Genomic DNA, 27248 nt, shown 5'->3' on the forward strand with positions numbered 1-27248 from the left:
TCTTTTGAAATCTACGTTTTATTACAAAAACAATATACCTTCATCTCAACGGCTGTTGGCAAGTCACCAATGAATCCCTTTTGTCTCATAGAAATGAAATGTCTTAATTTGATCACCATATATTTAATAAAAATAAACATTATTAGAGGTGATTAACAACAACAATGGTAAGATGTGACTTATCTTAATCAAAATATATCAGCTATTTAAACTTATTATTTGTTGTTCACATTTTAGAACACAGCGATGAGAACAAAAGTGAGTGTGTTTTTGTGCGGGAGGGGGTGAACACACAGCAGACCGACACACTGGAGGATGTTCAGAATAATGAAGAGGCTTCACATGGCTACAGAAAAATGATCAGCTGATTAAAGAAATAACAGTCACATGTCTCCATATAACACATGTCAGCAGTAGGACTCACATTGAAGTGATCATGGAAATGCTGCAACAGAAAGGAGTGTATGAGGCGGTGCAGAATACAGGCTGCATGTGGCCTCTATGTGAGGCTGTGTGGATCAGTGGTGATGCTCCCATCATTCACCAGGAGCACATTTCTCCTCTCCACACTCTGCTGGGCCGACAGTCATGTAGCTTCCATGTCTGTTTGGACTCTGAGGAGCGTCCTTCTGCTGCGCTTCCTTCAGTGTCCTCTGTCCGACTCCTCAGTCCTTTTCGCTCTGCTTCACCTCCCTGCAGTGATTTGTTGCAACGGTATACATTGCTTTATTGTGACCCTTCCACCCCTCTGACTGGTGTTTGTTGCTGTTTGGTTTTTGGTATAGAAAGTGAGAACGTTGCAGGTCGACATTATTTTGGTTGAAGTCTATTCAGTGGGCCAACAGGAAGGGGAGAAGTTTATGCAGGAACAGGAGAGAGATGCAGAAGAGGGGGTCCATGGAGCTCATCAGACGGCAGCCTGGATGAAAGAGAGAGAAATAAGAATATTACAAATTACACTAAATGACACTGTTCTGAATATCACACTGATAATCTCTAATAATGTTTCTGAAGAGCCATGCTAGCACCTTGTTGTAGCATCATCATGCTAACATTCTGTGTTGTTATGGAGGTGTAATGTTTACCTATGCTACGACTACAATCGGATACATGCTCAGTGCATGGACCGTGTAGTGGTCTCTCAAACCCGCAGTGCTGCCTTGTAACGATAACCACTGATAGCAAGCTAGCTAGAAATGATCGCTGCCAGTACCAAATAATTACAGACTGCTAAAAAAATAACATGATGTAACGATTGGTGACTTCTTTTCAAGACCAGTTTTGTGGTACTTACTTAAATGGCGGAAACAAATACATATGTATAACATGTAATGTATAGTGCTATGTTTACTGGAGCAACCACGCTCACAGCTGTTTGCACAAAAAACGAAATACAGCAGTAACAGTTATTACTTTAGCTGCAGCTAGCATGACTAACAATGAGACTATGGTGGGAACAACTCATGCTTTGCTATGCCCCGCTCTGTATATCTGTCATGTTATAAACAATATGTGCTTGATTTCAGACAAATAAAAGTAGACTCCTGCTTTTTTTAACTGTTGAAAAGCCTTTTTCTGTCAAAAATGTTTAATCAGCCGCTGACTATTATGTAGGTAAGCTACAGCCCTAACCCCTTGAAACGAGAATGGCTACTTACTGTACAAGACATGATGCCGAAGCACTGAGAACAGACACTGAGGTTAAGATACATATTAAAATGTTCATTCTGTTAATTTCTTTTTTTTCTAAACAGGCCAGAAACACACACAGTACATAGGCTACAGATGCATTCATGTGGAGGGATGTCAGAATGATGGCTCATGGTGGCATTGTTTGCACCAAAAGTCAAAGTGCATTGCAGCTGATTTTCCACCTGATCTAACATCAAGATGCTTGGTGTCATTTAAAGCCTGCCAGTTACGTCACCAATGGTCTTTACATCTAAAACAGCAGATCTCACAGAGACAGTCTTTTATCGCGGTAAAAGTAGAGCAAATTTCCCATAAACATGTTTTTGGCCTTGACCTCAAAATGTTCAGATTGCACCTGATTACACTTCCTGTCCCCTTTGTGTTAGAATCAACTGTCCTACATTTTATTTTTAAGGTAAGCTAAGGTGTTTCAGAAAACAGACCCAGAATGAGGAGATTATACCAGACCTCATGTGACCCTGGCAGACTGCGTTTTGAATATATCTATCATAATCTCGCCATGTTAATCCCTCCACAACATTACTGAATGAAATGAAATGTTATTTGTAAAGGTTAGTAGGAAACAAAATAATATATCAGTGTAAGGCAATGTTACTGTCAGTGAAATATTTGTATTGCGTCTTTCCCACAGTGTAGGAGTATAATACACCTTTACAACATAAAATCATTTTATTAAGGATGAAAAGGTAGGATGTGTCAACTACATAATATAATAGATCACTACACATACTGCAGGCCACTTAAGCAGGGAACTCAAATAAAGGTCACATAGGAATTTAGCCAATATTTCCAATGTTATAGTGGCACTTCCAGAGAATATGATAATGAAGGCATTTATAAAGATCACCCTCACAAATGAATGTCACAGACAAAAAATCATAAATGTGCGTTAAAGTAAATAAGTGACTCATCTCTGTGCAGAGTGTTCAAACTGTGACCCAGTCTGAGGACCGTCAGGTCTGTAAGCCAATGAAAAGTCATACATTTTTACTAACATATAAATCATATTTTACAGTATCTCAGGATAAAAAAGGTGATATAAGTCTCCCCAAACACAACAAGCCAATCATTAACAGAACATTAGCTTATTAACATTTATTGTTAGCATTAAGTTGGATCCTACCATATCCCTTTCCTACCCTGCTGATGTTAACATATTAACATTTGGTATTGGTGTCTTTGTGTGTATCCATTGCAGGTGTTACTGTCACATAAGTAATACATTATTACTGAAATGTGTGATGACTAATGAAGTGCAGCTGTGACTTTTTATTCTCCCTACAGAGGTAACTGTAATTTGTAGGTACATTTTATCATCCTAACCTAAATGCTTGTGTTTGTGCAAGGCAACTACAACGAACTGCAGAGAGCCAGGAATAAGAGATGGGGGTGGGGGGTCAGACTGGAACAAAAACACGACACATCATTGACAGTATGATAATAACATTTCAAACACCAGATTCACCCTCAGTGGATGAAGCCAGAAAATGGTGATTACTTTGTCAAGTGTATTCTGTGCGCCTCATCTCTCAACAAAACACATATAAACATCTTTGGTACCACTTCATCCTAAAAGACTGTTTTGTTCCATGTTGGAGCTTTGGAATAGCAAACTCTTTCCATTATGCACACGCTGAAATATCCTATCATACTTATGTAATTGATTTGAAAAACGCTTGCAAACTCCTGACCAGAGGTTGTGCTAGACTTTTTCTGCTCCTGACGGCTTAAAAATATCTGATATTGGATTTGTCAGAAGCCTTTTGCAGAAAATGTAAATGGTTAAATATAGGCAAAGTCAACCAATGAGCCCATTTTGTTATTATCAGCGACATGGATTCAGCTAGTCATATTTGAATGGATGGGAATGACATATTTCACACCTATTGATGCACTATAGTGTGAGGATTTGCATTTCAAGCAACAATTATTTAAGTTTGTTTCTAAACAATATCAATTGCTAGTGTAGACGAGGGGGGGGGGGGGGACAGTCAACATCATAAACCTCCCAAAAAGTCAAGGCTTCTAAAACATGTTTCTAACAAACGATTCACCCGAATATTAAGCCACTGCTTTGATTCCAAAGGACATCAATGACCATTGTGTAATTATTCTACTTATCATATTTTCATTACTGTTCTTATGTCTTATGTTATTGTCTGGGAAACAGCAAGTATATTCTTAGCAGCAGTCAGCAAATGTAACCTTCACCACCATCATCCAGCAACAATAACCTCCCCCAAAGTCATCTGTCAACCATCATCCAGAAACCATCACCCCTGAAACATTATTCATCAACTTAGGCTGGAGCCACACGAGGACGATAACGCAAACAGACTGAAATCGATATCAAAAAAGTCTTCCGTCCACACGCAACAGGCACCAGAAACGTGTCCGTTCACACGAGACTAGGGGTGTAACGGTATCCGTATTTGTCCCGAACCGTCACGGTTCGGACGTCACGGTTCGGCACATGCAGTCACACGACGAATACGCCTTTTTTTTATGAAGGGAAAAAAGTCTGTCACTCAGGGCAGTATCCATTACACTATATATAATCCAGGGGGCGGTATTGCGCCTAAAAGCGGTTTGCCTGCCGCCCTTAAACAACAAATGAAGAACAAGAAGAAAACACAACAAAACGAACAAAATACAAGAAGAAGTGAAGTTAGTATGGCGATTTCAGATAACACACAGGAGCTAGAAGACCCACCTGCTTCTTTTACATCAGCTGTGAGGGAACATTTCGGGTTCCCTGTGGACTACAATAACAATGGAGTGCGAGTGGTGGATCGGGAGGACGGTGTGTCGGCGTTGTTCGACAGCGGTGCGGTATGCTAATGGTAACACCTGGGTAACACACACCAAACATGCTAAATCATATCAGAAGGCATCACCCAGATTTGCCAATCACCAGAACCCGGCGAAAGACAACAGCAGTTCAACAGCTTATCCCCGCTGTTTTTAAGAAGCCAATAGACATGCAAGCCGAGAGACCAAAATAAATAACGGAAGCTATTGGCATATATATTTCAACGGCTATGCGCCCTTGAAACACTTTTTTATTATTTATTTTGTAATATTTTCAAGACATTCTTTTTAGTTTTACAGCTTGATGAAACCTTCTTGTTTGAGATCAGCCATTATAGATAATATGGCCATCTGAGTGTGTGTGGTACTGTTTGTGGTTTGTTTTACAGTTAATTATTCAAAATGTTAGAGTTCCTTATTTTTATACTGAAACTTGCGCTACTGTTCAAAAATAAATAACAACAAACCTGGAATTATGCATTTGGGACTTTTTTTTTAGCTTTTTCTTGTTGTACCGAATGTTAAGGAATAATTCTTCTAGATATCTAACCTTTTGCTCTGTGACGTTTTATGATCTACTCTGACGTCTGTTATCTCCTTTAAGGAAAGGCATTGGTGCCATATGTGTTGTTGTTACCAGTTTGTTACCAGTCAACTTGTGTGGCACGAATGGTAATTGTTGTGAGAACACTGAGGCACTTCTTTATCGGTGTTTGTGGACTCTAAGATGTGAAATCTTTGAGGCCATGAGTGTCGGACGCAGGTGGTTCAGTGTTCCCAGCTGTTTAGTCTACTCCTTCAGAGATGTTGATTTCTCTCTGTGAACCAGTTAAAAGGTCTAGCATAGAGAGAGGCTCTTCAGAATTGACGTGGCAACTCTACCGTGAAGTCAGAACCTCTGACTCTTTGACTTGTGATGTGAATCCTCCGGCCGATACTCTGAATAAACCCATCAGTGTTTGACATCAAAAGCTCCAACTCTCACCGTGTCTCCTTCCTGAGTCGGTGACTCCCAATGCATTACTACACAGAAGTTTCCCCCACACCGAACCCGTACCGAACCGTGACTCCCAAACCGAGGTACACACCGAACCGTGAATTATGTGAACCGTTACACCCCTACACGAGACTGCTCGAAAGCGCTGGAGACGCTGTAGTACATATGCCACAGAAGTCTTCCCGCGCATGGTTGCCATGGTTGCCCTTCTGTTTATTCTCTGCTGTGGACGCTCTGGCTCTTTTTCTCCCTCCCCGAGGCAAGCGTTTGCTCTTGCTGTAAATCTCTCCGGTAGTCCACCAGCAGATGAAGAACACCCACCTCTCCGCCTCTTCCAAGGGACGAGGGGACCGTGCGGCAGAGTTTCAGTTAGATTATTTTTCGCCGGTCAACATGTCCGTTAAAGTTTAAATCTTCCGGACAAAATTAGAAAAGTGCCGGTCAGAGGTCTTCTTTGTTATTTATTGAGCTTTAAAACAAATTGATAACGACTTTATATAATAATATAAGAAGAAAAAACGGAGCCTCTCTTTTGCTCCCACTCTTCTGACAGCCCAGCAGCTGATCTCTGAGCAGAAGAGGTGGGGAGAGGCGGGGCTATTGCTTCAACGTTATCAGGAAATTATCGTATAGGCGTAAACACGGAGCCGTTTGCCCCCCCAGAGCGTTTCGTTTGCAGATCTACCCACCTTGGGACCCGTTATCGTTATCGTTTTATGTGTTTCCATGTCGGCCTTGTGTGGCCGAACCGTCTATATCAGCGGTTTTCAAAGTGTGAGGCGCGCCTCCCCTGGGGTGTGCCAGAGAGCTTCAGGGGAGGCGCAGCGTGAGAAAAAAAACAACGATAAAAAGACGAGTAAAGTGACACTTGCACACTTTTGGCTGTCTGTGGAGACTGAGTTCCCCCACCTCGCCAAAAAGGCTGTAAAAGTGCTCATTCCCTTCACCTCCACTACCTGTGTGAGTGCGGGTTTTCCGCATTGACTTTGATCAAAAGCAAGTGCCGGTCAAGGCTGCAGCCAGAGGATGATCTGCATTTATTCCTGTGTGCATCAAAGACGCAGACTCATTGTTCCCACTAAAGTAGGGGTGAGTGTAATAAGGAGGCAAAGTTGACGTTCAGTGTGTTGCCGGGAGCATATAAGGATGTATCCACGATGTTGAAAATGTAAAAAATGTTTAAAAAATATGTGTTGAGAACAGGGCGTGCGAAAATATACGGGTCGTGCTGCAGCTAGATTTGCCTGTCCTCTGTAAGAAGGTGTCGGCGACTGACATGCAAGGAAGAACGGCTGTCCACAGGCTGTTCCAACTTTAACAACTTTATTAACTTCCAGGGTAGTAAATTGAACATGCAATTGTAATTGGGTGTGTGGTATATTTTCCTGCACGAACACGCATGTTCCACAACACACAAACTGAACAACACTCAATTGTCCGATCGCTACCACCGTCCTTGCGATCTTGTTATAACAACAAAGTGCACGTTACTGATGCAATATGGTTGAGACCATTCGGGCTTATTCTAGAGGGGTGCAAGGAATAGTCCAAGTAGTGGGGGAGTTTTATACAATATGTTTAAAACATAAAGATAAAAAGGTTTAAAAAAGTTATTGTTTAATGTTTTAAGGAGGTGACGCTACTCAGCCAATCAAATCGGTGCAGGCTGTGAGTCAGCACGATAGATTCAAACACACACACAGAGACGAGACAAGAGGAGAGAAACAGTCTTCATTTTCTCTTACTGGACCTCTTTGAAATGCGATTGAATACCCCTGCATTATAGAAACAACAACAATAATAATAATAATAGCAATAATAATTGGGAGGGGGGCGCGGCTGTTCTTATGTTCTCTGAGGGGAGGCTCACCTTCCCACACTTTGAAAACCCCTGGTCTATATGATAGAGAACTGTAGCGGATATGACCGTTATCGTCCTCGTGTGGCTGGGGCCTTAGTCTAGCATCCAAGCCAACCTTCACCCACCATCATCCGTATTTTAGGAAACTGATGCAATCTGATAATAGTTTGAAGGGGTTTTTGGAGCTCATGGTTTGACATGTGCTGAAATAGTTGTGCAGCAACTGCTCTTTCCAGGATCTGACTGAGTAAAGGAAGTTTGGTGAGCTCATGTCCTGGCTTTTTGAGTATAGGGGTGACTGTGGCCATTTTGATGCTGCAGGGCGCCATGCAATGCATTCAAGAACTTTAGACTTCAGCACAAAAGAAATCTAGGGACTAGGACCAGAGATTTGGATGTAGAGTGCGGGGCATCAGGGAGGCACAGTAGCCGGTTAATGGTGAAGAACAGTCAATTGCTGGTTGTCATTGAGAGTGAAATAATACGTGTCTTGGTCCAGAAAAGAGTTTCATTATTGGTCTTTACATGGTCCTGAAAGGCCTCAAGTTGGAGGCCTGATCTGTTATGGAGCCTCTCCAGCTCACAACTAGTGGCCTTCCTGGTGGAGAGTTTGGTTGTGAAAGCAAGTCAGGAGAAGGTACTGTACAGGGTTTCAGGGGGTCAAGAGAGTCTAAGGGATAGGAGTGTATCTGAACTGTAGTGGGCTACTTGGCCATTTTCCATGGTAAAAGAAGAATCTGGGGAGATCGTGTTACGCAGGGCTGATAGTTAATGGTTTGATCATGCAGGGCACATTGGACTGATTGTTTATCTATGAAACATATGGAGATGAGGTATTGTAGAGTATTATCGATGTTGATAGGTAATTATTCCTGTATTGGTTCTTGTGACAGCAGCGTTGAATCCCTTCGTTAGAGTAAGACCTCCGCTGTCTGTTCAGTAGTGGATAGGGTGCTCAGCATTATCCATAATGGATAGCAGATTGTTCAGTGTCATTCTTCCTAACACAACACCAAAAGTGTCCGGTTTGCAGCTGATAACGGAGCCATCATTTATGAGTGTATGAAGTCTGCTGGTGTTAACGGCTCTGATGCTGCTCCCTAGCAGACTACCGGAGAATACAGTGTACTTGAAGTTTCCATACATTTTGCTGCACATGCTGAAGGATCTCAGCTTCCTCAGAAAATAGAGTCTGCTCATCCCCTACTTATATCTCAATATTGGTCTTCCAGTTTAGTCTGTTGTCCCTGTGCGTTCCCATGGTACCCATTATAGTCCACCACTACAACATCTTCACCCAGAATGCACAGGTTAACAAAGCTGTCTTGACTTCTGTACTGTCAAACTCCATACCGGACAGAGCACTGCCCAGCCAGACGTACTGTTGTCTTTTCTGTGAGGTAGTTGGTAATCCAGGAGATGGTGGTTGAGTTACCCTCATAGCCTGCAGATTGTCACTCAGTAGCCGTGGCTGGATCGTGTTGAATGCGCTGGAGAAATCAAAAATGTGATTCTCACAGTGCAACCCGATCCATCCAGGTACGAATGAGCACGCTGCAGCAGGTAGATAATGGCATCGTCCAATCCCGGTTCTCAAATACCTTCATCACATGGGATGTAAGAGCAACTGGCAAATATCATTGAGGAAAGATTGAGTCTTCTTCTAGTGGAAGCTTAAGAAAGGGCCGAACACAAGAAGCCCTGTAGACCCAGCCGGTCTGAAAGAAAATCACATTTAAATAAGTAGGCCCCATAGCCCTATAGGGCTTTTTTTTCACGAAACTGTGTCTCATACCCCTTTCACACCAAGGCTTTTCCCGTTCTAGCGCCGTGCTAGAGCTTTTCTGGTTCAGAACTGGTTCTTCGGTTCAGCTCCCGCTCTGTTCACACCGCTCAGAGCCCGACTGGTACTGCGTCATTGCGTCATCGTTTGCGTCATCGTTTGCGTCATGACGTAACCGTTTGCGTGCCTGCTTCATAAAGCCAAACCGCGCTGAAACCCCACTATGTTCAATCTGAATTTACTTTAAAATAAAAAAAAATCTATATTGATTCTGACTTTTCTACATCCAACTCACAGGTTTATCATTGCTTTGAGAAAAAAAAAGTGAAGATATAGTCATTTGTTCTGGGAATGTCATTTTTCGAGCCTGAGACCTGAAAAACAGGCTTGGGGCTTAACAGGGTTAGTCATGATGTCAACACCACAACCCATGGCCTGGGACTTCTGTATGTACACAAAGCCTGGGGCTGTGGCCTAATTTAGAATCACAAAGTCATGCTGATGTTGCCATACAGTTAAGCATTGGAGGTCAATGCTCCCATCTGTGATGATGTTGTGGTTGAGTAATGCTTACTATGTCAGACATTGTGGAAGGGACTGTCAACTCAGACCAAGGGCCTCAGATGTTCAGATCACACGTGGTTTGATGTGCAGTTTTCAGCTGGCCTGCTTTCCACTACCTGCTCAGCAGCAACACACTCAGAGTCTGGCTAGTAAACATAGAGAAGTGTTTAGCAGCTGAAGAGCTTATCAGTGACTAAGCCAGACCCCGAACCACAGATGAAAAACGAGAATATGAGAGTAAATTTAAGGCACCTGACAGCTTATCTCTCCCACCCCCCCACCAGCCACAACCACTGCCCCCCTCCCTGCCTCCCTTATTAATTGTTTCTGCCACTCAGTGAGATGACTTTGCAGAAAGTGACAGATGCCTGCATTTATTTCTCACACCATTGGCTGGTGTTAGAGAGGATAAGGCAGCGGAGCCTAGAGCGAGCTGAAGTAATCTTTCAATTTTGCCAGACTTCCTAACCTTCATCTGTTGTCAAATACTGAGGGCAGCTCAACTTGGAGGGGAACAGGGAGGACAAACTGCCAGAGACAGATTCCTCCGGGTTTTCAGTCAATAGTGAAATGTCAGCAAACCTTAACAGCTTAAACATTATTGGTTGAAGGTGTAACAGACAATAGTAGTCTGGCCGACATTTCACTCGTATATGAAAATATCAGCTCCCACTGCAATATTAATCAGGAGCAGTTTTAGATTCAAACCTGCACTTGTTGTATCTACTCAATTTATTTAATGCTTCTTTTAAAACAACAATCATGAATAATACATTGCCCTGGGGTAAATGTAAAATTAGACAACAACGTAAGCATTTGTATAAAACTGAATTGCAATTAAAGTAATAAACAACTTATGTCATAAAAAGACCTCTATCATCATACTGCCAGATTATAAATCCAAGTTCCACAGATCATTTTTTAAGATTTTAGGGACTTAAATGACACAATTGTTATGCAACCTTTAATTAAAGTAGGATAACTGGTCATAGCTCAGCTGGTAACACTTGCTCTGCCAGAGCACTGCTGAGGCGCCAAAGAGCATCATGGTCCTGCTCAGGGCGCTGTGCTGCAGCAGCCCCGTCACTCTGACATCTCTCCACAGTGAGGCCTGTGTTTGTAAATGAAAATGACATTTCATTCATTTAGCTTAAGGCTTGATAACAAAATGGTTGGCTGCGTTTCATCCAACAGTGTATAGAATGTAGCAGCGGTGCAGGAGATTGAGGACAGTGTGGCTCGTGTTGGCTGCTGTTACGCCCAACTCAATGTGAGGGAAGTTGGCTGAACTGAATTTGAACCAGACGCCGGTTTATCCTCCTCTACTGGAACCCACTGTGACAGATCCATCAGCAGCCAATCAGGGAGAGGATATCATGAGTGACTTGTGAACACAACAAACACTTTCTCTTTCTCTGTGGGGAAATGTGATATTTTTATCACAGATGCTGAACAAATACATTTAAACATTTAGAGCAAAATAGGAGATGAGTGTGGAGCGCTGAGCTGACACTGCTGGGGAGAGATTCATATATTTTGAATATTTGTAGGTTTTTTGTGTATATGTTGATTATAAGTTTTTATGGCTTCAGCTCCACCCTTTCATATTGAGATTCACTGAACACCATTTGGAACTTCACTACAATTTGAAATTACATTTTGAGAGGCTTACTGTTAAGGTTTTTGATAATGAGAAATATAGGTGTGACATTAAGAAAATTATTGTTTCTGTTATGAGCAACTGTGCCTGGTGACCGGCTGTAAGACGACAGGCTGGGAACAACAAGACAGCTACATGGACACTCTTTCAAGGAAACAGCTTCTTCTTGATTGCTTACTTTTTATGTAACAGAATGCAGTGTCAGTATGGTTATAGCAGAAATGCCCCCCTCACCGATGAAATAAAAGATTATAGGCACTTTATATTTTCTGAAATGTTCAGTCTTGTAACAGGGACACGTGAGCACACAGGACAGTGTGTATCAGCACTGTCACTGAGTTGAATTGAACAAAACAAGACAAGCCTTGAAGGGGTCACGCTTGAGAGTCCCTTACACTGAAGCTTCTGACTGTGAGCTTTTATGTGCTGTGTCAGTGATCATCCAGAACAGCACTAACAGATGTAGGTTACATAAATGAACAGTGGACACATGGCTTCACAAATACTTTGTTAATCATTGGTTTGGGCTTCCTGAAAATTGCATGAATAGAAGAGGATGAAATCTGTGTGCAGTAAAAGAAACAGCTCTGGATTCATTACGGTTCATCACTTTGTATTGAACGTTTGGCAATTGCAAAACATGTTGCAGCATTAACTATAATCAGGTTTTTTTTTTATTACAAAGTAGCAACCTGGAATTCTTGCATGCCTCTGCAGTTGTTAGGTGTATATAATGGGGACAGGAGTGGCAGCACAGGGATGGGAACCACATACTGCTGATCGTGACCAAACCAAGGATATGGTCATTGTATTCAAAAGGACTGCTGCTGACCTCATTAGCATTCTGGGAGAGGTGCAGGATGAGTATCTGGATGGAGTTCACCTTGACAACAGACTGGACTGGAAATCTAACGCTGAGGCTGTTTTTCATCACATGTTGCAGTGTGATCAGTCTCTAGTGGCAACTTCAATCCTCTCTGCTGGAGCAGTTGGCATTAGGGTAGCAATACCTATAAAATGACCACCTCATCTCGTGTCTATGTGTACAAGTAAACTTCTCTCCTTTATTTAAGCTCTTATAAATAGTATGAAATAGTCTTTTTGCTAAGCTGCTGTAACAGTACAATCTGTCTGTTTTAATTTCACTGCACCACCACATGTCTGGATCCACCGGAGGGGTTTCCTCATTATAACTGCCATGCTTGGAGCAGAAGCCACCGTCTGCTTTATTTGTACCTGTCCTGATTAAACTGAACACTTCACTGTTTCCAAGTGTCTGCAATCACTGACAGGAAAGAACACATTAGTTCAGCTCAAGTGTAGAAGAACTTGCCACATTTATCTGCAGAGAATTATGCACAGGTGAGTCACGCACAGTGTGCTCTTAAAGGGGCCCTATTCTGCTGATGTTCAGGTGTATATCAGTATGTAGTGTCTCTACTATGTAGTGTCTCTCTACTACGTCTCTGCGGAGATAAAGTAAATACATCTACATTTAAATACAGTGATATCAAAAGAAAAAGTTTACATTGAAGTATTAGCACCCCCCAAAGAGGCACAAGGTTAGTGTTAACTGTAATATAAAAATGTGTCCTGATTAGTTTATACTGTTTTATAACTTTGCTAACTATTTGCAGTTCACTTGTTTAATGGTATGCTAAAGTGATGCGAATATGGATGAAGCTTACATTTATTTGTTGTTTTGTGTCTTTGTATAGCTCTTACGTTGATTTTTGGAGTTTTCAATACATTTTAAATCATCAGTCAAGTGCACGACCATCTTTCGGAGGGATATGCTACACTTGGTGTTCCGGTTTCCTGTTGTTAGCATTCCAGCTTCACAGTAGCATGCAGCTAGTATGTTCTTGTGTGTGTAGTTAAATGGAAAATTAAGTGTGGAGTTCCATATTAAACACACCGCCTCCGACTCCCATTCATCGGCTCTACAACACGCACATTTTTTTATTTAAATTGCAGCCTATTGCGGTTATGCAATCGCACAAGCTGATATCGCGATTTCGATTGCAATTCGATTAATCGTGCAGCCCTAAGGTAGTGTTTCTATTAGGGCTGCCCCCAAATAGTCGATTAATCACTAGTCGACTAATTAAGTCTAAATCGAGCAAATTTTCATTAATCGATTAGTTGAAGAAAAATAAATGTATATATAAAAATTTTAAAAACCCATCCGTGCGCTGCATGTGCTATGACGCGCAGAACCCTCAGACTTCATTCAGAGCGGAGCCTGGTCATTAAGTTAATTTGGTCGGGCAGGATATCCAAAGTGTGGATCTTTCTGAGCGAGTAAAGGACGAGCAAACTACGACGGCAAAAAGTCTCCTCCTGCACCCCATTAGAACGCAGCTTCCTGAATGCCGGCTTCATAACAAAACACAGAGCTTAATTATCCCGACGACAACGTGTGTTACTTTCTCAGACTCGGAGGAAAACAGCAGCAGTGACTCAGGCAGTAGCCTAGCTTTGTATCAACATATATAGACCTATAATATATAATCATTCTGACCTCAGAAAACGATAAAGCTTTAATTTCTTGATCAGGGCGTAATGCGGAGGGATTTTTGCCGACGTTTCTGTTTCCTCTGTAGTATTTATTGGGTTGTTATATTCAGATATGAATAATAGAAACTAGAACTAAATGTGTCCTCGCTGCTTGTTCACACACACAATAAGAATCCTTACCGGAGCTTCTACTGTTTATACCGCTGCATCCATGCGCTTTGACTCTCATGCGCTCTCTACATTTAATTTATATTTCAAAGGTTAATTATTACAGTTTTATTTTATATTTTATGTGAAGCACAATGTACCATTCTGTTATAATAACGCTCTTTATCAGCCTTTGAAACTGAAACCATTTGGGAGGGAAAAAAAAGAATAAAAAAATAAATATATATTTATAATCATAATGTATCATAAACGTGAAGGGATGGGTATCGTTTGAAATGTATCGATTCCGATTCCGCTTATCCTTATCGATTCCGGTTCTTATCGATTCCCCGTTTCGATTCCAAAATTGTGAAAGAAAGAGGTCAAACGTTTAGATAACAAAAATATCTTTATTCTTTTAAGCTTTAACTGACATTTTTACAAATAAAAAATATACATGCAATACAAATGTATTGCACAATAGTTGTGCTTTATTTTTAACTGAGCTATGCCTGTGGCAAGCTATTAGCAGGCATTACACTGTGCCTTGTCTTTTTCTGTTTTAGTGTAGTGGAGCCTCACTTTAGAGCGTTTACCGCCATCCATCTTTGGTGTTATGAAGTGACTGAGCTCGTGAACTGTCTACGGGAGGGCGGGGGGAGCGTCGCTGCGGGGCAACTGTGGACCTCTGTCGCCTGTCAGCGCAACTTACATGATGCCGTTTAAAAGAATTAAGGGCGGTGCCGGCCGTCAGCGTACCGAGCCGGCCGTCAACTGCCCGCTGACGACCGGCCGTTCTGTGATTCTCCAGAACACACAGATCATGGCCAGTGGATATACTGTATTCCACCAGGTCACCGCGGTGCAGACGGACCCGGTGGAATACAGGGTCTACCGCGTTTAGGAACCGTTAAGCAGAACTGAAATTGTGTATTTTGTATGGGTACCCGGTACCCGGCATTTTCTTATCGGTTCTCATCTGGAACCGAGTTTCGGTTCCCAACCCTATAAACGTGCGACGATTAGACGACTAATCGCCTTAATTGACGACTATTGGTCGACTAGAAAAATCTTTAGTCGAGGGCAGCCCTAGTCTCTACTTTAAAGAGTCCTCTCCTGCTGATGTTCAGGTGTATATCAGTATGTAGTGTCTCTACTTTAACCTGTTAAGCCCCCAAAGACCCCGTCGGCGGGTCCTTTTTTTTTCCACAAATTAAAAAATAAAATAAAAAAAAATAAAAATTATTTTTTTATTTTTTTATATTAATTTTTTTTCTTTGGATGGAATGAATACCTATGGTGATAATTCAATGTAATACACCATTTTTATAGTCTGGTACCTGAAAAAGGTACCCAAATGTGCCGAAAGCTTATTCCGCCTGGAACTTTCTTTTGCTAAACCTCTCTAAAAGGGTCAAATGTAACTTGTTTTGCCTCAATCTTGATACAGGGTACTTATTATATGTTATAGTTTGGATTCCTAAAGCTTTTAGTCTACCATCCCATCATTCAAGGGTGGTTTTCACTATAAGTAATGGTTTTTCTTTAGGCGGAGGTAAGAATTTACCTTTTTTTGCTATGTTCCATCTGAATTTACTCTGACTGAGAAAAATCTATATTGATTCTGACACTTCTACATCCAACTCACAGATGTAACTTGCTTTGATAAAAGAAATTATTCATATAACCCTTTTAGAAGTTAAGTTGTAGTCATTTGTTTTGGGCATGTCATTTTCGAGCCTGAAACCTGAAAAACAGGCTCGGGGCTTAACAGTTTCAGGTGTATATCAGTATGTAGAGTCTCTACTTTAAAGAGTCCTCTCCTGCTGATGTTCAGGAGTATGTAGTGTCTCTACTTTAAAGAGTCCTATGAAGGTAGATATGGTGCAAAATGCGAGAGCGTGTAAAACTTGATGTGAGCACTTGCAGAAAAAAAATCTGAGCTTGTGTGCATACATTTACACTTGTATAAAATATCCACTTATCTGTGAACCACATTTGAAGTCACAGAAGAAAAAAAAATGTTTGTAGCTTGTAGAAAAAAAATTAACTTAGTGATGAAATGTTCACTTGCAGAAAAATATATATTTTTTAAATATATTTTCCATTACAACTGCAACTTGGTCATTACAACTTCACGAATCTGCTCTGTGGCAGTATAAATCGACGAATCTGCGGCCTTGACTTTTGCTACACTTCTTGCGATGAATGTGTCGCTAAAGTAATTTTCCCCTGTAGATGTGGGGGGAGAAACATGGGGAGAAAGGGGGGTTGGAGCGAAGGGGCGGAGCTATCAGAACGAGGAGGCGCAAACTCGGTCAGTCACACAGCCATGTCAGGTCGAACCGGATGACTGCGGGGCCCTGCATGTTGCCCCTTTCACACCAACGCGGTTCCAGGGCCGGTTCGGAGCTTGTGCCTGATAAGCACCAGTTTTTCCTGTTCACGCCGCAGCGGAGACGGCTCTTTTCCCCGAAAACCGGTTCTTACCAAGCTCGAAAAAAGTGTCAGTCTAGAGGCAAGAACCGCATACGTCATGCTTACGTCGGAGGGGAGCGAGATTAACCTGGACTAACAGTTTAAAGAGAGTATCCTACGGCAAATAAAAGTTGAAACAAGCAGTGGCGCTGAGCAAAGTGACTAGAACGCAACCACACACTTGTAAAAAAAACACACTTTATAAAGTCAGGCAACACTAACCAGTAACCAGGCTTCGTGTGATTCTGTTTATTTGTACCTTACTTTGACCATCCGTTCGTTGTTATTGATCATTGTGGAGGGGGCAGACGTTTTGTTTTGTATTATACCAGCTATCGGATGGAATCAATACATGGGCTGCACAGGTTGTCATGTCCGACTATCACAAGTAGAATCATAATGAAAAATACGCCGGTAAAATGTGCCTGTAGAAAACGGCTTATGCCACAAGTTATAGCAACAAGCAACAAGTAGCCTAGTCAAGATAGTCAGTTTAGCTTCAGTTGCTATGCTAACATCACCCATTTTATACCAGAGAAACTTTTATAACAGCGTTGTGATGCCAAACAGCGTCAATTCAGACTGACACACATTCACTTAAGGGGAACTGGGGATATGTATCAGCTGCTTGTGTGACAGTCAGACAGTGAATACTTTACAGCGGCCGCTGCTGTGAGTTAACGGGAGAAATAAAGGTTTGAAATTAAATTAAATGAAAATAAACTCCAGTGGACGAGCAGCACTGCAGCGGTCGGTAAATGCCGCTGTAACACATTAATAAACAAAGGAACCACGGCACTCTGGAGAAAAGTACAAGGTTGGAGAAGTAGTTATTTAATTTAATCTGGCTTCGTATGATTAAAAGTAACACGATCATCGACCCGACGCAGTCCCCCATTGTTGTTGTTGTGAGCGAAGCACGGAGCTAGAACGGGAGCTGCGTTGGTGTGAAAGGGGCAACAGTAGTCACTTGTTTGTGTGTGACTGACCTGAGCTTGCGCCTCGTCGTTCTGATAGCTCCGCCCCTTCGCTCCAACCCCCCTCCCTCCCCCCACATCTACAGGTGAAAATTACTTTAGCGACACATTCATCGCAAGAAGTGTAGCAAAAGTCAAGGCCGCAGATTCGTCGATTTATACTGCCACAGAGCAGATTCGTGAAGTTGTAATGACCAAGTTGCAGTTGTAATGGAAAATATATTTAAAAAATATATATTTTTCTGCAAGTGAACACTAAGTGCATCACTAAGTTCTAACACATTTTTTTTCTACAAGCTACACATTTTTTTTTTCTTCTGTGACTTCAAATTTGGTTCACAGATAAGTGGATATTTTATACAAGTGTAAATGTATGCACACAAGCTCAGATTTTTTTTCTGCAAGTGCTCACATCAGGTTTTACACGCTCTCGCATTTTGCACCATATCTACCTTCATAGAGTCCTCTCCTGCCGATGTTCAGGCGTATATCAGTATGTAGTGTGTCTACTTTAAAGAGTCCTCTCCTGCCGATGTTCAGGTGTATATCAGTATGTAGTGTGTCTACTTTAAAGAGTCCTCTCCTGCTGATGTTCAGGTGTATATCAGTATGTAGTGTCTCTACTTTAAAGAGTCCTCTCCTGCCGATGTTCAGGTGTATATCAGTATGTAGTGTGTCTACTTTAAAGAGTCCTCTCCTGCCGATGTTCAGGTGTATATCAGTATGTAGTGTGTCTACTTTAAAGAGTCCTCTCCTGCCGATGTTCAGGTATCAGTATGTAGTGTGTCTACTTTAAAGAGTCCTCTCCTGCCGATGTTCAGGTGTATATCAGTATGTAGTGTCTCTACTTTAAAGAGTCCTCTCCTACTGATGTTCAGGTGTATATCAGTATGTAGTGTCTCTACTTTAAAGAGTCCTCTCCTGCTGATGTTCAGGTGTATATCAGTCCCACCCCTTAGCCTATCACGTACAACCATGGATGTATAATAAGAACTGGATACAGCGCCAGAGGCAGGATCTTGTTCATTCCTATGAGAGCTGCTCATTGGCGCATGAAGACCAAATGGCCGGACATTTTCGAGAGCAAACATCACAAATGATTACCCATGCCTGGCTGTCAGAGCAGGAGTACCCGTATGTGCACTCAAAGTGCATGCGCAGTTGAGTTTTCCCTTAAGCCCGAGAGAGAAAACACATCTGGATTCGGTTTTTAGTGCATTTTACAACTTTAGTGAAAGAGAGTAAGACCCTCTGGAGGGAACACAGGGATTTTAGCCTTTGTAGACCATTTACATGCACTAAAACCTATAGAACACACTACAGGAGAGGGAAAAGAAACCCAAAAAAGCAGAATAGGACATCTTTAAGTAAAAAATAATAATATTGCATATATCAAAAGGGGCAGATATGCTCCTACAATGCTCATAAATGTTTTTACAAATGCACTTGAAGATACATTTTAATTTAATCATCAATTTAAAGTTACTAGTTACTGTCATATTTTAAAAGAAATGGGTAAAATGAATCAAATGCTAATGAAACATTTGTCAGTCAACACTTCTTATGCTCCGATCGCCAATTTTGGGGCCGATCGCCGGAATCAGTATCGACCGATCAGATCGAGTGGGTGGGGCCTATGGGGATCTTCCATTTAAGGTGATGTTTAAAATGCAGTTAATGGGGCTCATTCACTGGCGCTTCCACAAACAACAACCGACATAATTATTACATTCAAATGAAGTACATTATTCAAGTTTACATTAACTTTGGATAATAACACGGGAGAAATGAGCGGAAGCGCTCTCTTTTCCTCTCTCCCCCTCTCTCTCTCCTGACAGCCCGTCAGTATCTCCTGCAGCTCACTGATCCAGTAATGAGTGACCCGACAGTGAAGAATAAACATATTTATAACTAGTTTAGCTTGTTCCAGAGGTAGATAAAATAGCTAAGTGTGTTAGGTCTAACTCTTGTGTGTTTCGCTCCGCTCACCGGTCCGTCACAGCGGGTGGAGCTGCAGGATTTCTGCTTCACACACACGTTGCATACCGCTATTTTATTGTCATTTTCGGACACCTTAAAATACTGCCAGACTGGTGAAGCCATTTTGGCGAGCTTGTTTTGCCGCGCACAGAGAAAAGTGTCATGTATTTTACGTCATAATTTTACGTCATGCGATCGGCCCTCGCGATCGGCATTTTTAGAGAGCACCGATCGATCGGCTGAGAGTGAGTATCGGCCGATATCGTTCGGTGGCCGATCGATCGGAGCATCCCTACTTCTTATTATCTCTTATTCTTTGCATTTCAATTTGAATAAAAATAATGGCAAGGTGCACACTTGTATATATAGTGTCCTATGTTTGTCCATTTGGTTTTAGTTGGTCTTCTACAGTGTATTATAACTTATTCATTACATGTTATTAATTATATGTAATGTATTATATAAATTCTCTGCAGATATTAATTTTTCTGATGTTGAATTGTATATATTTACTGTTATTATTACTACCGTTTATGTTTGTTTTTAGATTTTAATGTATTTTTTAACTCACCAATGCCTTGTGAACATGTTGCTGTAACAAAACAGTTGTCCAATTTGGGATCAACAAAGAATCTAATCTCTTCTCTGTTAGACATCTGTAATAAAGGGCTGCACACACAGCTGTGCAAACAGTGTGTTCAGCAGGCACACACAGCAGAAGGAATATCACCTCTAATACTCCCAACACTCAGACTGCTCTCTGAAGCCGGCTCATGCAGGTATGAAGGCTCTCAGTGTGTGTGAGGTGTGTGAGAGCTGTCTGCATTAACACAGCGGCTGACAGGAGTCCTCCAGACCTCCATGAGTTTTAATTATTCACAAGTGTGCTTAATTGAACAGAACTGGGGCAGGTCGAAGAGCTATGGGGAGGTAGATAACAAAGATGCATTCAACCCCCCCCCGTCCCGTCCCTGTGCCATCTGCCTGATTAGAAGAGATTTGGAAAGTGTGCCAGAGGTGTGGCTGGGTCATGCGAGGAGATGATGGAGATCTCTGAGATGGGTAATGTCACATGATCCCTGATACACATGCTCTCTCAATACAACATCTGTATGAAGGAATGTATCTTTTAGGATAAGTGATAATATATGCTGTCATAAAAAATATATATATGTTAAATGTGTCAGTGCTCACTACAGGTGTCAACATTTAAATATGGACATAACACAGCTTATATTGCATGCAACTTAAAGGCCTCCTATACTATAGCTATCTCTCTCTTTTTTCAAAGATGTCAGAATGAAACACACTGCAGTGAACTCAGAGTAATTCTAGAATATTTGAATGAACGGATGTTAATATCAAGAGGTATTCAGTGTCGATTAAACCATTGACAGTATACAGCCCTAACCGTATCGACATAACAAACAGGTCCATTGATCAGAAACCTCCACAGTGTATGTCACACTGAAACACCTTCTGTTATGAGCTGTCAGAACATCAACGTGCATCCATCTTAATGATCCATTGTCGTCCGTTTATTTAAAGAAAAACTAAGCACAAAGTACAACAACCTTTAACAAAATATTTGCCCTACTGCGCATTACAGATGGCTCGTACCGTGCGTAGTTCACTGTGCGGTTGAACGTTGTTTGCCCTTCCATTCAGTGTGTACAGTTCGCCTGTCCTAAATTATAGGGCCAAAACCACACCTACAGTCACTATAATTCATCGATACACAGGGAAATCTAAAACATCCTTTAACATCAAATTATAATCATTTTAACTTTTATTTATTCTATAATGAAGCAACTGTCACACAAACCAATTCCCCCTGGGATTAGTAAAGTGTTTCTGTTTCTGATTCAAAAAATAATCAACAGATTTTTATTTTTATGTTGATATGTATATATTAAATCTTCTTCTTCTTCTTCTTTATGGTTGTTTTTATTTTTAATTGTATTATATATGAAGTCATTTGCAATGCCTTGTAACCATGCTGCTGTGGCAAAGATAATTCCAATTCAATAGTGTGTATCTAATCTCATCTCATCTCTAATAAAAGGCTGCACATACTGGTCCCTGTGAGGAGCCTCTGAATGATACAGCCACAGCTGCAACAAATCTTATAAATATGCAAAATGGCTTCAACAGCGTCCACAACAACGAGACAAAGAGAAACAGTTTGTCTGACTGAAGCAGCACATGAGCTCAGAGGTGAGTTAGTGAGACAGATGTCAGATCTGTATGCCTAAATCACCAGCTTCCTCCATCCTGCCCCCACTAGGGGTCACTGTGGCTCTGCTCCCTCTCCCCCTCCCACTCACCCGCTCCCAGCTGCTGGCGGAGGATGGCTGCGTTCCTCTGCAGGGGGGAAGCGGATGACTTGGCCACGGAGGAGGTGGTGGTGGAGGAGATGGAGGGGAGGAGGCCGGGCTGGGCCTGCTGAGGCACCCGGTGCCTCCCCTGCCCTGCCTTCTGACCCCCTGCCAGCCCCTGTTCAGGCTCCGAGGTGGCCCTCCCCCCTGCGCCCCCCCCCAGCGCCGTGTTGGTGTTCCTCAGCGGCCAGCGGTTCTGGATGTGTGACACCGCCTCCTCGGCCACCATGCCGTCCCCCAGCGACACGTGCAGCATGGCGTGAACCGTAAAGTCCTGAGACTCGTCCGCCCACAGGTCCGACACGCGGCACTCGTACACCCCCTCCTCCTCCTTCTTTACCTTGGACAGGCTGAGGCGGTGGGAGATAGCGCTGCCCTGGACACGCACGGTCTGGATACAGGCAGAGGAAGAAGGAAACACTGAAATGTGGCAATGTCAGCTATATTCATGTCCAACGCTAGCTTTTTACTTCTGGCGATTGCATTTACGCTTCAAAAATCATACAATATGTGGAGATTTAAATATATAGATGCAGCTTCTGTGGTTTCATTATTTATAGGCAGAACTATGTGTTTGAGTAAAATAAACATTTAAAAAATATTGTCATTTAGGGATTTTCTTTTTACAGAAAAGGGTATCTGGTTGAAATAACCCAAATAAATTAGGTCATTTCAGACCTGAAATACTGCATAGAAAATAACGTCATGGTTATTTTTAAACACCGCAATAATAATGGTTTATTTCAATATTTGGTAGAATAACCCTGATCTGTCGGCCCCTTGCTCTTGGCTTATCCTGCTGAACAAAACATGTAAGTATCATAAACATGTTTCCCACAGAGCTTATTTGTTAAGCAATATTCTGAAATCCAATGGAAAAATCCCATTACTTTTGGTAAAGGGAGCCCTGTGATGCTAACTTTAGAGTTGGCCTACAAACTACGTCATCACTGCACCAAAACACGTAACCAAAGCTGAGCCTGCCACAGCCTGTTGACATAATCCTGACATTAAGAAAGGCTGACGCTGTATCGGCATGAGACTAAAGTCCTGGGTGAATAGTCACAAAAAAGAATGAGCAAAATATGCATAATAATCATCTCTTTAACTTCTGATACGCCAAGATCAATATTTAATTAACAGGAATGCTTAGATGTTTATTTCTCATTAAAGAGAACACAAAAGTCAGAGCTACTACTCTCAGAATGGGATTTAGCCTGAACATATATGAATTAATATGAACATCATTTATCCAATCATAGTCCTCGAAAAAACACTTGAGTGTGTGCAGTCAGGAGAGTGGACACTTACACTTATTTTTGTGGCTTCCCTTGGAACGACCTGAAACAAGAAAGCATTGTAAATCACATGTATTGAAACAGGTCCACCAATCAACAGGGCATTAGCTGCTGCATTAGTAAAAGATTCACATTATTAGTAACATTAACATGTGATGTGTTTTTCATTTAGTGCAGAGAGCATACAGCGTGAGCAGAGCTGGCTGCGTACATTTCTCAAAGACGCCATTGATAACCTCTCTCTCTCTCTTCCTACCCCCGCTGAATGTCTTAATGTGCTTAAACCGCAGAGGAAAACGCTGCGGATGTGATTGTCCCTGACTCCTCTGACAACTGAGAAAGACTGATTTGTGATGCTGGAGGGAAAATAAATTCCTCCTGCCACAATATTCTATCATGGTGGCGGACCTGAGAGGAATGTAATGGTGTTGATAACCAACAAGTGCCCTTTCAGCAGCCAGAGAGCCATCGCCACAGAGGGAATGCTCAGGATTCATCGACAAATGCATCGCTTTCAAACACTGGGATCCTTACTTAAAAAAATAGGAAACTCAAAAGATTAAAGAAACTGTCTGCAACAGGCCAATGAATATAAAAACTCTCCAAATATGTGCAGCCTTTTGATTTACCTTCACTGCAAATGCATGTATGCATAGTGCACCAATGCTGATCGCTGACAGATAAACATGCACTGAAAAAACTGAAAAGTTGACTTTAATGAAATGTGTTGTCAACAGATTTCACATAACTGCATTAGGTTGGTTGAAAGCAATAATATAAAGTTTAAATAAGGTTCAACTTAATATTATTACTTTCAACTAACTTATTAGTTATGTGAAATTAGTTGACATTATATATCTAAGTCAACGTTGAAGTGTTTTCAGTGTGGTGGAAGTGCATCTGACATCATCCACTGCTGGGTAAGATCTGCTTTAAAGATGTAGCACAATATACACTGTGGCACTAACAGCACACACACACACACACACACACACACACACACACACACACACACACACACACACACACACACACACACACACACACACACACACACACACACACACACACACACCACACACACACACACACACACACACACACACACACACACACACACACACACACACACACACACACACACACACACACACACACACACACACACACACAGAGAGACCTGCGTTATGTATACTTGAGGTTCAGGTGCTTGTGCAGTTACCTTGGCTCTGTGGGCCGGAGCACTGATCTGCAGCTCGTGATGCAGATCTCCAGGCACGTCCTCCTTCAGGTACCACCACTGGATCTCCAGAGACATGGGGGCCGCGCTGACAGCCTTGAAGGCGCAGGGCATCTCCACGTCCTCTCCCTCCCCCACACTCACATCTTTAGGGACTTCAGTAAATGCAGCTTTGGTATATGATGGGTGAGGAGACACACAAGACACCAGAAGCACATTAATATGAGTGGGATGGCATGGTGGAGATGCTGTGTAAAACATAAGCCTAACAATCCAGAGTTTGGTAATCCATTACCCTGCCATCATGCAGACTTCCTCTATTTTTAGGATCTCCTCCAATAGTCCCCATTAGCTGTGATTTATAGACTAACATGGATTTATGAGAGCACATCAGACATAGAAATGTGCCTCAGGCTTTATTTGATCAAATAATGGAGAGCAATCCTCCCTCTGTTCCATGATGCTGTGATGGGGGCACAGCTGGGTCATTCTGTGGTTTTCAGGTTGATTTATTGTCACAATTCTCAAGTATTAAATAATTGTAGAGAAAGAAAAAAACAGGCTTAGTTTTAAACTAGCAGGGTATATTTAATGCTGCAGACAGGTGGCATTTGTTTTCATTTAAAGCATTTTAAAGCCACTGTCTATTTCCGACGTCAAATAATGTATTCCCTTCTCCATTTGCTTCATCAGCGGGGACTCACTTACCATTTGCACAAATCATAAAGGGCGAATTGAGGATGAAGTAGTAAAGCAGGCTGTAGAGTCGCGTTTTTTCCATGTCACAACAAGACTGGTCACACTCAGCACGGACATTAGACGGTCATTGGACCTGGATGTATTGAGTCCTGTTAATGTCAAGTCCAATAAAATGTAAATAACTCCAGATATGACCACAGATCCAGAGGCAGCGGCTCAGCCAGGCAGCAGGAACACTCCGGGGGTGAGCCAGAGCATTTTTAAACCATCATTCAGCTCAGAAACAAAAGGAACTACAGTAATTCTACAGCCAAAATATGTAATAAGTTATTCAACCCTCCAGTAAAAGCAATAGCGCCGTTAATCCGCACTGAGCGTCGTCTGGAAGTAGAGAGCGAACTTCCCGCGGCTCTCCATCCCCAGCCCACTGCTCTCAGGGCTCCGCTCCAGCACCCAGCACATCCCGCTCTCTGCGCGGGAGAGGCTGCAGCAGGGGCCGCAGGGAGGACTGCCTCTGCCCGGGGCTCACAGACCGGTGCTAACAGGAAGGTAAGATACACAGAGCCTCGCGAGTTTCCCTGTGTGTTTCACCCTCTCTCTTCTGGAAACTGCCACCGACCTGGAGCCTCGGATTAGTGAGCGTCGCAAGCGCATCGCGAGGAGGCGCGTTCAAAAGAGTCTCTCTCTCTCTCCTCTCTCTCTCCTCTCTCTCTCTCTCCTCTCCCTCTCTCTCTCTCTCTCCTCTCTCTCTCTCTCTCTTCTCTTCTCTCCTCTCCTCTCTCTCTCTTCTCTCTCTCTCTCTCTCTCTCTCTCTCTCTCTCTTCTCTCTCTCTCTCTCTCTCTCATCTCTCTCTCTCTCTCTCTCTCTCAGCTCGCATCTCTCTCTCTCATACAGTATTGCCAAAGCTCTGTATAGTTGTAACATCTATACAAAAATACACACAAATAAACAGTTATAAACAAACTGCAAAGAACATGTTTGTTTTTTTTACAAGGAATACAGATTAATTTCATTCATATAATACATTAATACAAAATAGAATATGAAATATATACATAAGCTATAGGCTATAAGATGTGAGACCTGGTGTATCTGCTCATTCCGATTCCCTCAAACTGTGACAGGCAGAGACAAACTGTCCTGCAACAATGCAGCTCTCTTTATATTCCCCCAGAAGTATTTTTAGTTTTTCATTTTCATTTTTAAATATTTGAGGATGCTTATGATTGAGTTTTGGGAAGAATTGTTTCCGTATAGGTTCAAAAGTTGGGCATTGTGTGAGGAAGTGCTGCTCTGTCTCCACAGCAGTTCCTCCACATTGTTGGCATGAGCTAAAAAGACTCAAGAGACTGCTTTGGATATTGTTACTATGCAAGTACTCGAAGTGGTTACCTGTTACAAATACCTTGGTATCTGGCTTGATGATTGTCTTACTTTTAAACTTCAGGTCATTAATCTGCTTAAAAAGCTGAGGGTTAGGCTTTTATGTGCGCTGCTCCTCTAGCTTGGAACACTATGCAAAAAACATTGAAACTGAGCATTTTGATTCCCTTGCATCATTTTAAAGCACGGCTGGATGAAATGTTATTAGATACCTGTCACTGTGAATAGGTTGCTAATTTATACCCCTGTAATTTGGTTGACTCTAATGGCGCATTTCCACCACAGGCCTCGCTCGACTTAGTACGGTTTTGTTAGGCCTTGTTAGGCCCGGCTCACTTTAATGCTGCGTTTCCATTACAGTACTATAGTACTATAGTAACGCAGTGTAGGCGGAGCCGTGACGTCATCTTCAATGAGAACCCCAGAAAAACAACATCAGCCGTTAGCTGTTAGCACTCAAGCTCACAGCTCCTCATATCTGTTCAGAAACTAGACAAAAGTTAAACAAGTACAAACCACAGACTGTCTGTGTCATGGCGAGTATAGTCGCTGGTTTATTTATGTCTGTATAGGCCGTTGTTGTGAGTGTGGACGGTCGGAGCATATATTGCGTTAGCTTAGCCGATCTCCATTTAGACAACGCGCATTTTAAAAGGTTTTTCGCCTGCCGTCTGTCTGCAGACTTGTCAAAGCATTAATTCATGGTTTTTACTAACCGGTATCAGTATGTTGTTACTTCGGCATCATTTTTGAAACGT

General features: G+C 42.1%; 1 protein-coding gene across 1 annotated transcript; it reads right to left on the minus strand.

Moving 5' to 3' along the window:
* vstm2b (V-set and transmembrane domain containing 2B) lies at positions 1 to 25713 on the minus strand. Its single transcript, XM_034130544.1, has 5 exons — positions 25116 to 25713; positions 24390 to 24577; positions 23181 to 23210; positions 21819 to 22260; positions 1 to 919 (listed from the first exon to the last, which is right to left on the minus strand). The coding sequence occupies exons 1-5, from the start codon at positions 25186 to 25188 to the stop codon at positions 831 to 833; spliced, it is 822 nt and encodes a 273-aa protein (XP_033986435.1). The 5' UTR covers positions 25189 to 25713; the 3' UTR covers positions 1 to 830.
* Positions 25714 to 27248: the final 1535 nt, after the last annotated feature.

This window comes from Trematomus bernacchii, unplaced genomic scaffold (genome assembly GCF_902827165.1).
Source record: "Trematomus bernacchii unplaced genomic scaffold, fTreBer1.1, whole genome shotgun sequence".
Taxonomy (NCBI): Eukaryota; Metazoa; Chordata; class Actinopteri; order Perciformes; family Nototheniidae; genus Trematomus; species Trematomus bernacchii.